General features: G+C 42.0%; 1 protein-coding gene across 1 annotated transcript in view; it reads left to right on the top strand.

The window, feature by feature from the left end:
* The window catches only part of SORD (sorbitol dehydrogenase), a 64,476-nt gene extending 48,101 nt beyond the window's left edge, over positions 1–16,375 (top strand). The window contains exons 6-10 of the mRNA XM_027870184.1: positions 3,594–3,712; positions 5,219–5,284; positions 6,193–6,368; positions 13,802–13,923; positions 16,075–16,375. Of these exons, the coding sequence (XP_027725985.1) occupies positions 3,594–3,712; positions 5,219–5,284; positions 6,193–6,368; positions 13,802–13,923; positions 16,075–16,240 (649 nt within the window). The 3' untranslated portion in view covers positions 16,241–16,375. The remainder of the gene's footprint in view (positions 1–3,593; positions 3,713–5,218; positions 5,285–6,192; positions 6,369–13,801; positions 13,924–16,074) is intronic.
* Positions 16,376–16,807: the final 432 nt, after the last annotated feature.

Here is a 16,807-nt window from a genome sequence, read left to right as displayed (position 1 = left end):
GTTAGAGCAATCCCTTATACTAAAGCATAAAAAAGTGGGGGGAAAGTGCCAGGTCAGCAAAACTAGCCAACGTCTGAGGAAAAAAAGCTGATGTATGCAATGTTCTACACCCATAGACTCTTTCCTCTGCAAAGAGACAGAGGGAGGAGATAAAAGGTTATTTTTTTTAAATAGTTCCAAAACCTTCCCTCTCTCCCCTTCCTTTCTTAGGAGGGAATATTTCCACTTCTCCTTTTCTAATGCAGAAACAGTGACCTCGAAATGTCAGAGATGTCTATGAAAGTAATCTGACTCAAGTGTAATATGGGAGCCCAGGGAGAAAGGACTGGCGCAGTAAGCAAGAGGGACCTATTCCACAGTGGGGTTTGTATCAGGGAAGTGTTGGCTTGGGTCATGACAGTGGTGTTTCTTGGAGTACTTCCATCCTTTCAGATGGCTCCTGACTTGTCCCATACACCATTAACCCAGCCCTAAGCCTGCACTCTGCTTGCCACCACAACCTTATTATCATGCTACCCACTTTGGGTTTTATGCTTCCTTCTTCCCCCTTCCTGCTGATTTCTTCATCATTCTGAACTCTTCTGCCCCTTTTCCCTGTTTTCTGAGCCCTCTTGGTGATACCATCGGTTTTTTCATTTGCATGGCTGGGTGGTTCCTAGAATGTTGGAGATGGAAAGGAAATTAGAATATAAAATGCTAGAATTTAGAATGTAGAATGTTAAAGCAGGCAAGAATCTTAGAACACGGAAAGTTAAAATGTAGAACATGAATCACACCCCATCTAGAAAGGACCTTAGGGTTAAGAGTGCTGGAACATAAAACACAATCATAATAATAATAACGATACTATCCCATGTTTCTGTAAGGACTTAGAATTGACAGTGTGATTTCCTCATACCATACCTGTAAGGTAGATAGTTCAAATACTATTGTCTCCATTTTAGACATAAAGAAAAACGAGGCTCAGAGAGATTGTGTAATGGTGGGGCTGGGCCTTAAACTCGGATCTCCTGGTTCTTAGTCCATCTCACAAAATATTAGCACTGGAAGGGACCTCAGTGATCACCTTGTGGGTTAGTTGGGGTGACTGAAGGCCCATAAGGGATCTGCTAAAATTACACAGCTCATTAGTGGCAGAGCTGAGACTAGAACCCAGGTCTCATGATTCTCGGTCTGTGGCTCTTTCCAGTTTTTCATGTTGCCTCTCCCATATTGTGTTTATTGGTGTTGAACTTAAGTTTAAGGAAGGACCTATTTCAGCAGAAGAAAAATGGATCAGAATGCCGTATTTCTCACATAATCTTCCTTCCTCACCCCCTAATACCCTATTCCCTTGATGTTTTCACTCTTAAGATCAGGATAGGGTAGATTATAAGGGTATTTCAGACCTGACCTGTGGTCACTTGACTTAGTATGGAAAAAGCCTTTGATGTCGGCCTATGGTACAAGACAGTCTTTTACTCTGCTCTGGACATTTTCTCTTGTCTCTTACCAATGGAATGCACTCCTTTATCTCCCACCTCCAGATTTCTCTGGCTTCCTTCAAGCCCCAGCTGAAATTCTACCTTCTACACAGAGCCTTTCCTGATCCCTCTTAGTTCTAGTACCTTCCCTTTATCTTGTATGTAGCTTGTTTTCACATGGTTATTTGTCTTCTCCATTAGATTGTGAGCTGCTTTAGAGTGGGGCATCTCATTTACATTTCTTTATTTCAGCAACACCCCAACAGAAGTGCCTGGCATACAGTAGGTTCATATTTATTAACTGGTTTATTGACTGACTGAGCAAGCTCCCCCCTTTGAAGTATCAGCTTGTTCTTGCTTGTGTGTTTGAAAAGGAGAAAAAGAAAAACTGATTTTTCAGGTAATGGAACAGTCTGGGGGTAGTTTTTTTGTTTTTGTTTTTGTTTTTATATTCCGGACTGCCCTCCCTGAATTCTGGTTTGGGGTTTTTAAGTATCCTTGGTTCAGGGGAAGCAAGATGAATCCAATCCAATTGGGCAAACCTTTATTAAGTGCACACTGAGTGCAAGACATACGGTGGCAACTGCCAGAACTCATTGCCGGGCAAGATCCAAAACTGGGTAAGAGAAAGAGAGAAGAAGACAAATGAGGAGAAGAGAGAGAAAAAAGCAGCAAAGAATAGTGATTTATAATAATAGCCCAAATTTATATAGCACTTGGCAGTTTACAAAGTTCTTTCCATATGTTCCCTTGCTTGATCATCACAGCAACACTGGGAGGCAGAGAATACATTATTATTATCCCCAGTTTACAGATGAGGAAACTGAGGCTCAGGTGATTGAAACAAGCTGGCTTGGTTAGTCAGTGACAGAGCTGGAAGTACAACCCACATCTTGTGCCTCAAAACCTACCTCCTCTCTCTCCCCATCCCAGCGATGGGTTGGCATCCAGCTGCTCCCTTTGTCTGCCTCGACTAGGTTGTAATCCATATGAGTTTCCTCTGTCTTTCTCTACCTCCAGCTTGGAAAGTGATTGTTGTTCTTAAAATCCTTAAAGAACCTCTGCTAACAGCCATGATTGTCTCTTTCAAAGCCTAAAAAAGTAGAGTTTGGTGAATGTGTGGCCAAATCATTGTGACTGATTTTTCTTCTCAAACCTCAACGAGATAGTACTTGTGGAGCATTTAGCACAGTGCCTGGCACACAGTAGGTGCTTAAAAAATACGTGTCTCTCCTCCCCCAAACTTTTTTTCTAAGTTGGAGAAGGGAGATAAAGATGGCAATTTTAAACAGAAAATAACAGGGCCACAAATTTGGAACTAGAGGTGAACCTCAGAGGGCCTCTAGCCCCAACTCCCTCATTTTACAGATGAGGAAATTAAGGTCTAGAGAGGTAAAATGATTTGTCATAGTCACACAGAAAGATGCAGAGCTGAGGTTCAAACCTAGGTCCTCTGACTTCAAGTCCACACTGTAACAGGGCCTTCCCCATTAGAATGGGAATTCCTTGTGCTGTTTGTTTCTCTGTGTCTGTGTCTTCATCGAAGTGCCTGGCACAGAGCACATGCTTAAGAAATGCTTGTCAGTTAATTTTTTGATTGACGGCCAATGCATAATGCTGTCTGCGTAAGTTACTGCCTGAAACTTAAAAGGAAAAAAAAACCTAAACAAAGTGACAAATACTTTCTTAGAGAAGTTTATAGTCTAAAGAAAAGATAATTCACATGTGGAAAGAGGCATCTTACCCACATGCCAAGAGTTGACATGGAAGTAGAGATTGGGTGCTTTTGCTAGTTAGTTTTTTACTCTAATGGAAATAGTATGATGGATTTGGTATGGCAAAGGATGCCGTCTTTTCACTTCTGTAACGTTTGGGGTATTTTGCTTAATCCACTCCAGAAAAGTCATTCCATACACTTGTAGATGTGACCAACTTGTGGGATTGAACTGCCAAAAAACGGCACGGCCTCCTGCTTCTGAAATGAATCATCCCATTTACTTTAGAAGACCTGTATTTTCGACAAAAAACAAATCAAGTACACTATTCCCAGGGCAATTGCAGCTGGTTTTATCTGTGAAAAAGGAGATTCTGTTCTTGAGCCCTAAGTGTTTGTATCTTATGGTCCTGCAGACTCCCTCACAATGTCACCTTTGAGGAAGGGGCCCTTATCGAGCCACTTTCTGTGGGGCTCTATGCCTGTCGGAGAGGTGAAGTCACTCTGGGAAGCAGGGTCCTTGTGTGTGGAGCAGGTATGTAATAGACTTGGTCCCAGTTTCTGTTATATGCTACCTTCACCCCCAACTTTTAAGTAAGGACACACTCCCCTCCCAGCTTCTGAGTTATGACTGATTCTGGTTTGGTTCTTGGTAGAACCAATCATGAATTGAGCATTGGGAGGTGGGGGTCGTGGGAGACCACCTTGAGAAGGGAGAATAGAGTCTTCCTAAAGAGATCTGGCCCCGGGCAAAATTGCAGTGAAGTAAGTACAATTTGTCTCTGATGTTCTTCCATCCCCACCTTTCCTAAATCCTTCACCCTATTTCAGCAGCTCTTTGTGCATGCCTAATGCTTCTATATTGCCTCTGGCTTCCCAGAAACAGTCTTTTTAGTGCCCCCTTGGCTCTGAAATGAGCCCCATTCAGCTCCCCTCCAACCAAACTAAACAATCCTATGGGCCATTTCCTCAGGACTTTGCTCTCTGGTAGATAAAAATGAGTGGTAATAAGTCAATATAATAATATGATAAACTAATCCCTGATAATGTATTAGCTAGCTAATATGTTACCACTCCGATAGCATATATTATTTTACCCAGTTAAAATATGTATTTTAAAATATCTTAAGGAGTGATGCCATGCTGAGAATTTTGGAGAAATATTTTTGAATGCTGGGTAGTTAACTAAGGGTGTGAGTCTAAGACCATATCAGGCCAAGGAAACTCAGGTGACCTAACTAAATAATGATAATGATATTAATGGCAATTATAATTTAAAAATTGACTGATTTGGCCCTCAGTGGATCCATTAGTTTGTGAATCTTCTACTTGGGAAGATTTGCTTGGTTCTAGAGGGGGCAGCTAGGTGGCGCAGTGGATAGAATTCCAGGCCTCAGACCCTTATTTGCTGTGGGACCCTGGGCAAGTCACTTAATCCTGTCTGCCTTGGTTTCCTTATCTGTAAAATGAGCTGGAGAAGGAAGTGGCAAATCACTCCGGTATCTTTGCCAAGAAAACCCCAAATGGAGTCATGAAGAGTTAGACACGACCGAAAAAAGAACAACTGAACAACAAGAGTAGGTTCTTGAGGGGTGGTTTGGGGGAGTAAGGAAACATATTCTGGATCTTCTAAGACCTCTCTCGAAACTACTAGAAAACCTCAGGGAGGTCTTGAACTAACCTTATCCATTTTTGAAGCCTCTTTGATGTTTGGAAATGTCTTAAGACAGCCTCCACCAAGTGGTTAGAAATGTTGTATGCCTTGGAAAATGGAAAGATCAGTGGCCTTAGAGAGGACCTTGATTAAATTCTGGTTCTGCTTTAACTGTCTGTATGACCTTGGGCAAGTCATTTAACCTCTAGGCCTATTTTCTTAATCTTTTAGATGAGAGTATTGGACTAGATGGCCTTAGGTCTTTTTTAAGCTCTAAACCTATGATCCTATGAGTCTTATGAGAAAATAGCCATCTACCCTTACCAGGTACACATTTCATACATGTTAGGCATTCCATTTATAGCAAAAAGTTTCTATTTTGTTTAGGACCAATTGGAATAGTCACTTTGCTGATGGCTAAAGCAATGGGTGCATCTCAAGTGATAGTAACTGGTAAGACCTCTTTTTCTGTCTCTCTTTCCTTAAAACATGTTTGATGGGAGGGAGGCTGTCTGTCACCCTTGTGGACAGTGATTATAATAGCAGACGTGTACATGAGTTGGGATGTATTCTTTTGCTTTCCCCTTTGACTGTGATTTTTGAGGCGGGAAAGGCAAGGCCTAGCGTCAGCTCTTTTCGCTTCACTGCATGAGTATTGTTGAAGATGGGAGCTTTTCCTTCTGTGAGAATTCCTGCTGGCTATGTGGCTACATTTGCCCTAAGAGGAAGTCCATGACTGGCTGTGACCATGCTCTGTTTCAAGTAGTGTCAGAGCTGCCCTGTTAGAATGTAGGTTCCTTGAGGGCAGGTACTGTTTTAACCTTCCTTTCTATCCCTAGCACTTAGCTCAGTGCCTGGCATACTTGCAGTAAATCCTTAACATTAGAAGGGCCAGGTGTGCCAATTAGCACACAGAATTTCTTTTGAAAATAATTGTACTGTAAATTTATTATAATTTCTCCTATCTATGCAAATGTACTTTAAATACAAGTAATTACAGACAAATATTATAATGTTACCTGGGGGGAAATGCTTCATCCTACTGTATTTTCTTTGCTTTATGGATAAAAAAAGCATTGCATCAGTTTAGTCCTTTGAGATATTCTTATATTTTGGTCTTCCTGTTAATAAATGTTTGAGGTTGATAAGGGTTGTGTGTGTGTGTGTGTGTGTGTGTGTGTGTGTGTGTGTTGGGGGGAAGGAAGGAAAAGAGAGATAGAAAACATGATTAAGGATTTAGAATACACTTATGAAAGCTGCTCAGATTCTGAAAAGTAAAACTTTGGTTGCTACCCTCTCCCTTTCTCTCTGTCCATGTTTTGGTTTCATTGTTTGATCGAGCTACTTTTGTTTAACCTCAGATATGATCAGCTCTCGACTGGAAAAAGCCAAAGAATGTGGGGCCACTTTGACCCTCCAAGTCAATAAGGAGAGCCCTCAGGAAGTTGCCAGTAAGATAGAAAGTCTCCTTGGAAACAAACCAGATATCACCATTGAATGTAGTGGAGCACAGTCTTCTATCCAGACCGGCATCTATGTGAGTTTTCTTCTGCTTAATGAATAATAGGTTGATCTTATTTCAGTAGAAAACTAACAACGATTTTTTCATTGCTCCATGTAGTTAACAAGATACTATGTGCAGCTGATTTGCAGGTAGTGTGGTATTGTGAAAAGCTCATTAACGAGAGGTTTGGACGCCTGCTTTCTGTCTCTGGTTCCATCGCTGACTTGTTGTGGGCTATGGATTAACCTATTGGTTGACCCAAAAGGCCATCAGTTACCCTCTCTGGATTTTAGTTTATTTACCTGTAAAATAGGAACAATAACATCTGCCCTGCTTAAATCACAGGGTTGTTAGGAAGAGTAAATGAGATGAAACAATTTTTGTCTTCTCTTTTTTACATTGCCATAGCTATCCCCAGTATCTTTCCTTCCCTCCCCTTCACAGAGAGCCATTCCATAAAACAAGTACTATTTTTAAAGACATAAAAATCAATACAACTGATCGATACATTGAAAAAAATGTAAAAACATGTAAAATGTATAACGTCCTGTGGACCTTTCACCTCCATGAAGCAGTGGTTTGGGGGTATCTGTTCATATTTCTTAATTCAAGTCCTGCTAGATCTTTATAATTTTATTATTGACTTTTGATTTTTTGGTGTGTGATTGTTCCTTCCATTTATATTGTTGTAGTTATTGTTTATATTGTGTTCTTGGCTCTGCTTCCTTCACTGTGCATTGCTCCTGTAGATCTTTCTGGGCTGCTCTGTATTCACCACAATCATCATTTCTTACAGTACAGTAATATTTCATTATATTCATTTACTACTGTTTGGACATCTGCTTTGTTTCTAATCATTTGCTGTCACAAAAAGTGCTGCTATAAATGTTTTGGTGTGTATAAGGAATTTCTTCTTATCAGTAACTTCCTTGAGATACAAGCCCAGAAATGGAGCTTTTGGTTCAAAGGACATAGACATTTATTGCTTATCATTTCACAGCTCTCCCAACAATGTATTAGTGTGTCTATTATTCCACAACCCCTCCAAGATTGACTGTTGCCATTTTTTGTCATTTCTGTCAAATTTAGGGGTGTGAGAGGAAACCTCAGGGTTGTTTTGATTTGCATTTCTCTTTTTTTAAATTAATTTATTTTGAATTATCAACAATCACCTCCATAAGCTTTTGAGTTTTAAATTTTTCTCCCCCTCCCTTTCCACTTCCCTCCCCAAGACAGCACGCAGTCTGATATAGGCTCTACATATACATTCCGATTAAATATATTTTCACATTAGTGATGTTGTAAGGAAGAATTAGAACCAATAGGAGGAACCACCAGAAAGAGGAAACAAAACAAAACAGAAGAAAAAAAATAACAAATAGTATGCTTCAATCTGCATTCAAACTCCACAGTTCATTCTTTGAATGTGGATAGCATTTTCCATCATGAGACCTTTGGAGATGCCTTAGATCCTTGCATTGCTGAGAAGGGCTAAGTCTATCAGCGTTAATCATCACACAGTGTGGCTGTTACTGTGTACACCGTTCTCCTGGTTCTGCTCACTTCACTCAGCATCAGACCATGCAAGTCTTTCCAGGTTTTTCTGAAGTCGGCCTGTTCATCATTTCTTATAGCACAATAGTATTCCATGCATTTCTCTTATTATTAGTGTTGGAACATTTTTTCTTGTGGTTGTGAATACAAGATTCTTTTTCTAACACATACTAGCTGTATGCCCTGGAGCAGGCCATTCAACCTCTCCACGCTACGGACAACTCTCTAAGACTGCACGTTTCAGGAGGAGCTGCTAATCTTCAGCGATGGAGAGGGTGTCTCCACACTGGAAGCTTCCTCCCTAAGAATAATTATGATAATGTTCCAGAATGTATAAAGTGTGATAGAAACATAGGGCATTATTATCATTTAACAGAACAAAGCCTTTTTCGCTGGGCTAAGGGAGCGTCAGAGGGGCCGAGGAAACCACGACTTGGCCCAGGGATGGAGAGCACCTTCCACCCCTCCCTATCTCATTTTGTTCCAGGAACTTGCTCTCCGTGACTGTTCAGTCACGGAGATCACACCCAGCATGTCTTCCAGAGTGAATCATGAAAATCAAACTTCTCCAAACATCAGTTAGTTGGCTGAAAAATTTCTTCCTGGACTTGGACTAGATGAGAATCCAAAGACTTCCTTGTCTTGAGTGCCACCAGTGGAAACAAGCAAGGCCTCTGAGGAATACTGGGTTTAACCCAGGGCCACACAGCAAGGTCTCGATGGGGAAGGAGGAAGGGGAGAAAGAAAGAGGAAAAAGCATGGAAAGTGGAAAAGAAGGGGCGAAAAGGAAAATTGGGGCACAGGGAGGGAGTTGTGGAAAGAGAAAGACTATGGAAAGGCCTGTGGTGAAGAGGTTGAGGGTGGGTGACAGCTTTGGGTACCTCAAGCATCATTTACAGGCATCACTGAGAAACCTTGGACTCTGGTCTGTCTTCTGGGACCTGGCACTTCCTACTTACACCCCTGAGTTACAGAGCTATTTTAGAGAAACCTAACATCCCCAGGAAGAAACTGCTTTGTTTACATGAGCTGGGCAAGGCAGCTACCTTTTCTGGCATAGTAGGGGTTTAAGCTTGCACTAGCAGTGTGTTTCACCTGGACTAAATTGGGCCAGCCCCTCCCTTGGTTTGTCAGATACAGTGTTAGCTTGGCAATGACCTATCCATCATCATCATCATAAACTAACATTTATGTAGTGTTTACTATGTGCCAGGCACTGTGTTAAGAGAGAGATTTTAACCACTTTACAATTATTATCTTGTTTAATCTTCACATCAACCCTGGGAGGTTGGTGCTATTTTATCTTCATTTTACAGATGGGGAAACTGAGGCAACAGATGTGAAGTGACTTGCCTAGGGTCACACAGCTAGTGAGTGTCTTAGGTTAGACTTGAACTCAGACCTTCTTGACTCCAGACCAGGTGCTCTATCCACTACACCACCTACCTGTTTGGTAAATAGCTATGGAGCATATATGAGACACAGTATTTTGTAGGAGCCTTCCCCTCAAGGAACCTAAATAGTCTGCTCCCAGATACCATATTCTGAGAGAGACAGCATCAAAACCAGGTCCTTTCGCCCCACTCTTAGGGCACGTGGGAGCATTTGGCATTTTCAGCTGGTGGCAGGACAATGGGTGAGATATTAATTTGGCACCACAAGTCCCTAAGACGGGGAATGTCCTGTTTGAGTGACGTCAAGAACAGAGCCAGCATGCATGACAGACAACACAGAATGCTATGGCCAGCTCATTGCCGGTGGGCAGGGTGAGGTGGAGGCAAGTGCTCGGTGGCCAGAATGGATCTTTTTTTAGAAACACTTCCCTACCAGGCAGTGACTAGATAATGCTCAACAGGGAGAGGTGACCTGTGCACGAGGAGCCGAACTGATGTCATCTCCTTACCCCAGCCTTGTTGAAGAAGTCACACCCACAGAACGAAGGTCGGGGCTGCTCCAGCATTCCTTTGTTTGTGGACGTGCCATTGTGATGCCGGTGTTTGGTATTGCCCTTCCTGGAATTAAGGGGCAAGGTGGAGAGGAGGAAACATTGACAGGGAAAATGAGGATTTTTTTTTTCTTTTGGAATTTCTCAACCAAGAAGCTTCTTTTACTCATTCAGGTTTGAACCTGGAGAACCTTCTATTCCAAGAAGGCCATCCCAGCCCTTGAAGCAACATTTCCTCCTTCATTTCAATCTCACATAAAGAAGTGACCTCACTCCTTGCCAAGGATGACCCCTCCATGTGCTGCCTTGATCTCATTTCCTGACAACTTCTCCAGCAAATTACCTTTACGATCATCTCCTCCCTCCCTCCCTCCCTCCCTCTCTCTCTCTCTCTCTCTCTCTCTCACATCTTCAACTCCTCACTATCTAATGACCCCTTCCCTGCTCCCTACAAGTAAACCCATGTCTCCCCTCTCTGTAAAAGATCTTGATCCTGGCTGTCATCATGTGTAACGTCCCCCTCTTCATGGACCAACTCTTGGGGAAAACCCTCTACACTATGTCCACTTCCTTTCTTCCACATATCTTCTAAACCCTCTTTGGTCTGCCTTCTAGCCTTATCTTGTGACTGAAACTGCCTTTTCTAAAATTACCCTTTTAGATTGCTGTCTATTTTAGATTTTATATATGTGTGCATATGTATGTATTTATATATGTGTGTTAGAGGTCTCATTCCTTTTTTTCTCTCGCAGATATTAGGAGATAAAGCAACCCGATTGCCTCCTACTTGCCAAATCTAATGACTTTTTCTTGATCTTATTCCTTCTTGACCTCTTATGGACTAAGTTAGTCCTTCTCGGTCTCCTTTGCTGATTGTTTATGTCACACCCATGTTTGTGTCTCTCAAGGCTGTGTCCTGGGCCCTTTTCTGTTCTGTCTAGTCTATACTGTCTTCCTTGGTGATCTCATCAACTCCCATAGGTTTTGTGATCATCTCTATGCGGATGATTCCCAGATCTGTGTATCTGTGTATGTGTTCTATATCTGTGACATTAAAGAAGAGGCATTAATATCTGCTTTGCTTATGTCCCCTAAGGACCATGAAAAATTTTTCCATCTAAGCAGCAGCTGAAACTTCCATATGAGTTGTCTACTCCCTTAGAATGTGAGCTCCTCAAGAATAGGGACTTTTATTTTTAATTAATTTCTCCTGTGCTTAAGCACATTGCTTTGCATATAGTAAGCGCTTAATAAATGCTTCATTCATATATTCATGCATTTGCACTAACAAGATACTGGCACCTTACCTCAGCCTCTTAGTTTTGGGTATACTATCATTATTCCCATTTTACAGTTGAGGAAACTGAGGGGGACAGAAATGAAGTGACTTACCTAAATCCACAAAGCTGGATTTGAACGTGGGTCTTCCAGACTCAGGCCCAGTTATCCACTTTGCCACCTACCTCCCTTGTAGGCTCAGAGATCGAGAGCTGAAAGGGACCTCAGAGGTCATTTTAAAGATGAAAGAATTGAACCGCAGAGAAATTAAGTGACTTTTCCAGAGTCACATAGCTCATACTTTTCATGGAGAGGTGGGGATGAAAAGGACACAGAAAAATTAGAAAACATGGTCCCTACCTTCACAGTACTTAAAATTTAGACAACTAGACAAAGGTCACATTCTTCAAACAATTAGAGAAGAATACAGCAGCCTATGATCCAGTCCCTACCTGTGAGGTGCTGTGACCTATGGAGAGAAGAGAAGGAAAGATTAGTGAAGGCTGGGGAGGTCAGGGGAGGCCTCCCAGAGGAGGTGGGATTTGAGCTGGACTTAGAATGATGGTTAAGATTTTCTTCTTTGGCAGCAGGAACCAATTTACTTTCCTAATTGAGTTTTGCTGAGGCCAACATGATAATTAATTTGTGTTCCTGAGTACTCCCTGAATGATAGTGTAAGGAAGGCAACCCAAAGCTGGGTAGCAAGAGGAAAGCATTTTAGGATTAGAAATTGTACAATGAAATTCCATGAAGCAGATCACCTACATGTGGGTAATTTTGTTTTGAGATGATTGTAATATAACATGGAAATTGTCAACAGTTAACTATCGCTGTTTCCATCCCAAGGAACCTGTGGATATAGGAGCAGGTACAGAATCCATGATGATGAGTAGTATTATGATTAGAATTGAATTCAATTAAACAAACATTTTTAAGCTTTTAGTATATGTTTGGTGATATAACAGATCACTATACTTAAAGGATTTTTAAAGCATCAGCTTATTAACAGCTTGTTTATTTAAAAGTAATTTTTATACAACAAAATTCTGCCCTTTTTTTTTTTCTCCTTGAGATTGGGTCTTTTTGTTTTGTCCGGGTGGGTGAGAGGTATCAGTAAATGTTTATTAAGTGCCTACTATGTGCTAGGAACTGTGCTGAGGCATCCATTGCTGATCAGCTTGTAAGCTTTGAGTTACTGACCTGGGCCAATTTGCCTTCCACAGGCACCACAGGTCCTCCTCCCCCTGGTGCTTCACCATATTGATGTTGGAATTTGTGCAGACACTTTATGTGCTTTCACCCTCCTGCATCTTAGAACTCCCAAACCCAATCAGTTGACCAGTCTTAGTCTTTCCCAGTAGCAAGTGTGCACCACCACACCTGGCTACAAAATTCTAATAATATCAATCCCTTATGTTGTATTTTTTTTTTTGGGGGGGCAATGGGGTCACACAGCTAGTAAGTCTTATATGTCTGAGGCCGGATTTGAACTCAGGTCCTCCTGAATCCAGGGCCGTTGCTCTATCCACTGCCCCACCTAGCTGCACCCCTATATTGTATATTTTTCGGAACTCTCTCTCATCCTGTATTTTTTGGGTATAGGTTACACTCGATTATGCTTGAGGTTGCTTCTAATTCTGAGATCCCCTGATTCATTTTGTCTTTTACAACCAGTCTACTGGGGTAGATACAGTACACAACCTGAAACATTTGGCCAGTGGCTTGGAGCTTGGCCTGATAAGGTTTTGATCCACAGGAGGACGCCCAGGGCTGTTGTCTGGAGAGGTCTTGCTTGAATCCACATTCTGCCATTACTGAGTTAGTAAAGCTTTGGAAGGTTGTTAGAGGTCACCATTGTTATTGATCTTCTTTGTAACAAAGCATTCTCAGCTATATGGTACAATTTAACTTTAGCCATTTGGGATGGTGTTATGATAGAAGATATTCTTATGTAGATGTTTGCATTAGTAAAGTGTGTTCTTTCGACATCTCTAAATTTACAGTGTTGAATAGGGGAAAGAGCCCTGTATTTGGAAGCAAAAGATCTGCGTTTGAGTCTGAACTCTGAAATTTACCTGTTATATGAAGGCTCAGTTTCTTCATCTTTAAAATGGAGGTGATAATGTTTGCAGCATGAAAGGCTGCATGTAGTAGTAGATGGGGGGGGTGTTGGGGGCACTTGAGTCAGAAAGATCTGGGTTCAAATTCTGCCTCTGAATACATACTAGCTGTTGGACCAAATCATCTAAAAGCAAATACTGACCTGAGTTGCTCATCTGATCAGTGGAAGGAGTTTCTATATTGGGAATTGCCCACAATGATTAAAAATCACAATATTTTGCAGTACCCACTTCACAGAATAATTCTGAGGAGGGTGCCTTGTAAACTGTAAAATTCTTTATGTAAGCGTGAGCTGAGCAATTATTCTATAGTGGTATAGTATCTTTATTGCAGGTAAATTCACCAGCATCTTTGTAATTGTTCTATTGATCCAGTCTTGAAAACTTCTGTTCTCTGGAGTTTTCACTGATTATATACTTTACCTTGTCTGTATTTAAATAGACACTGGGGAATCATTTAATCTGAGGAGAAAACATCTCTTTAACGGTAGGTCACATAGCACTTAGCATATAATAGAAAAAAGTCTATATTTATAATCTCGGACTTCCTGCTTTTTATCTCCTTTTAGGCCACTCGTTCTGGTGGGACCGTAGTGCTAGTAGGAATAGGTAATGAGATGGCCACTGTCCCCCTGGTACATGCAGCAGTGAGGGAGGTGGACCTTAGAGGCGTGTTTCGATACTGCAATACGTGAGTATCCTCTGAACTAGGACCGAGTAAATCAGGGGAAGACTGGCCTCTGGAGAGTCACTCTGCCTTCTTCAATTTCTTTCCTGAATGTTGGACAAGGAGGATAGACCAGAAGATCTTGATAGATGAGTCAGTCCCAATCACTTCCCTGATCATTTATTAGAGAGCCAAAGAGAATCAATCAATGAGCATTTTAATAAGAACTCTTACCATGTGCCAGACATTGTGCTTGGCTGTGGGGATGCAGAGACCAAATTGAAACAATCCTTGCCCTCAGGGAGCTTGCAATCTGGCACTAGCGGCTGTGGGGATCAGGAAAGGCTTCATTATAGGTTGTTACTTGAGCTGAGTTTTGAAGGAAACAAGGGATTCTGAGAGGCAGAGATGAGGACAGACTGCGTCCCTGGCATGAGGGACAGCTAGTACGAAGGTGTGAAGATAGGAGAAATTGAGTGTTGTGTATGAGAAATAGTCTGAAGGTGCCTGCTCCTGAAAGAAGCAGCTTGGTTTAGTAGGAAAGTTTGAAGTCATTTTAGGATTTGCATCTCAGCTCCACCATTTACTAGGCAGGTGGGTAAGGTAGTGAAGTAAACAAGAGTACAGGATAGAGTCAGAAAGACCTGGGTTCAAATCCTGCCTCAAATACTTCCTAGTTGTGTGACCCTGGGCAAGTCACTTATTTTCTGTTTGTCTCATTTTCCTCACCTGTAAAATGATCATTTTACATGATCATAATAAGATAATAATAGCAACTACTTCCCAGGGTCATTATTATATATATATACACACACACATATATATATGTGTGTGTGTGTGTGTGTGTGTGTGTGTATATACACATATACATATACACACACATACACATATATATATGTAAAATACAGCGTAAGTGCTGGCTACTATGTATGACCATGCACAAGTCATGGGGACCTTTTTTAACCCCATTTCCTTATCTGTATTCTAGGGATAATAAATATTTGTTGTTCTATGTATCTCATGGGAGGGGGAGAGGAAGAAAGGAGGGAGAGAAAGAGGGTAAAGGAGAGGAGGGGGGAGAGAGAGAGAGAGAAGAAGAAGTAGAGGAGAGGAGGAGGAGGAGGACGGGAGAGAAACAGCTCTCAGAACACAGATTCTGGCTGCAGTCAGAGAACCTTGGTTTAAAGCTCGACCCTGACACTGAATTAACTTATATGACTTCTAGCAAGTCACTTAAACTTCCTGAGCCTCAGTTTCTTCATCTATAATATGGGGAGATTAGACTCAATAATTTCTGAGCCCCTTTCTAACTTTAAACTGAAGGTCTGTATCCACGTGATGTGGTATTCTAGTTACTTTTACAAGGAGGCAGGCAGCTCTGGGGTAGTCGGGTCACGGGGCCGACGACTGTGATCTCAGGTCGAGCTTTTTCCTGCCCCCTATTTGGTTGAGCCGACTGCCTCAGAGATTGTTTTATCATCATTACCTTTTGCTGCTTCCTTGTAGGCCTGCAAGATTAGAGCTGGAATGGAGCTCAGAGGTCGTCAATATCATTTAATCATCAGTTTAGAGCAGGAAGGGACCTTAGAAGTCATCTAGTCAAATCCTTTCTTTTACATATATGGAAATGAAGACTCTAGAGATGTGAAGGAACTTATTAGCCCTAAGTCACTCACGTAATAAGTGGAAGAGGCAGGATTGGAACTCTGGTCCCTGGACTCAAAATCCAACATTGTTTCCAGCACTTAGCACAGTGCCTGGCACTTAGCAGGTGCTTAATAAATGCTTATTGACTGATTTTCTGCTTCTGCCTGGCTGGAGGTGGGGGTGGGGTGGCGTAGGAAAATAATAGCTTTAGAAAACTCTTAAGATGTTGGGTCAGGACCTGTCATTGATGCTGAAATAGCTGGAATGAGACTTCTGTACCTTGTCAGTCTCCAACCTTCCCTGCCACCCTCACGTGGTCCATTTCAGGACAGGTGAGCAGTTGTTTCAGGCAAAAGAACAGGCAGCCCTGGTGTAGGGTAGACAAAGCATTGCCTCAAGGACCCAGTTTTGAACCCCAGCTCCGTCACTCACTAGCCATGTTGGCAGGCTGTGTTTGAGGCCTGGACCATGCTGTGCACACACTTGCAGGGTGTGTCTAATTGTTGTGTGTGTTTTTTTCCTCCCTAGATGGCCGTTGGCAATCTCGATGCTTGCATCCAAGTTGGTGAATGTCAAGCCCTTGGTCACCCACAGGTTTCCTCTGGAAAAGGCTCACGAGGCCTTTGAAGTGTCCAGTAAGGGAATAGGGTTAAAAGTCATGCTTAAATGTGACCCCAACGACCAGAATCCCTAATACCGGTAACGAGTTCTTGCTCCTCTCTGCTCAGGGGCTCACTGACCAGAGTGCTTTGGAGGGCATGGACTTTTTTGTCAAAATGGTTTATTTTGTATCATTATGAATAAATAAAAGCAATACATTCTAACAGGAGCGCTTGATCCTAGAAGTAATTTACAATAAAAATACAAACAGGGAGAATTTGGGGGGAATTTGTAGCAGTGGCTATCTGTTTGCTCTGTGCAGAGTTTACCCAAGTAGAGCAGAGTTTGGCTCTCAGGTCTGGTGAACTCCCCTTCTTCCTGGTGTGTCTTCGCTGGGCGTGGCTGAGAATCTGGAACCTTAAGACAAGTGACCATTCACTAAGAGGAATGAGGAGGATGGGGAAGGAAAGGCTAAGGCAGTGATCCTTCATTGGATGTCTCTGGTCTAGTACACACATCTCCCTGAATCATTCCTGTCCAAAGCAGTGTTGTCGGTGAATGGGTGTTTAACAAACACTTTTTCAATTTAATGAGGAAAGGAAAATGGGAAAGGTAGCTCAGTCCTCCTTGGGGTTTGTGGTAATTTTTTAAAAGTGAAAAT

Source organism: Vombatus ursinus, unplaced genomic scaffold (genome assembly GCF_900497805.2).
Source record: "Vombatus ursinus unplaced genomic scaffold, bare-nosed wombat genome assembly UNPS02014794.1, whole genome shotgun sequence".
Lineage (NCBI taxonomy): Eukaryota > Metazoa > Chordata > Mammalia > Diprotodontia > Vombatidae > Vombatus > Vombatus ursinus.
This window is presented reverse-complemented; position numbering and strand designations above follow the sequence as displayed.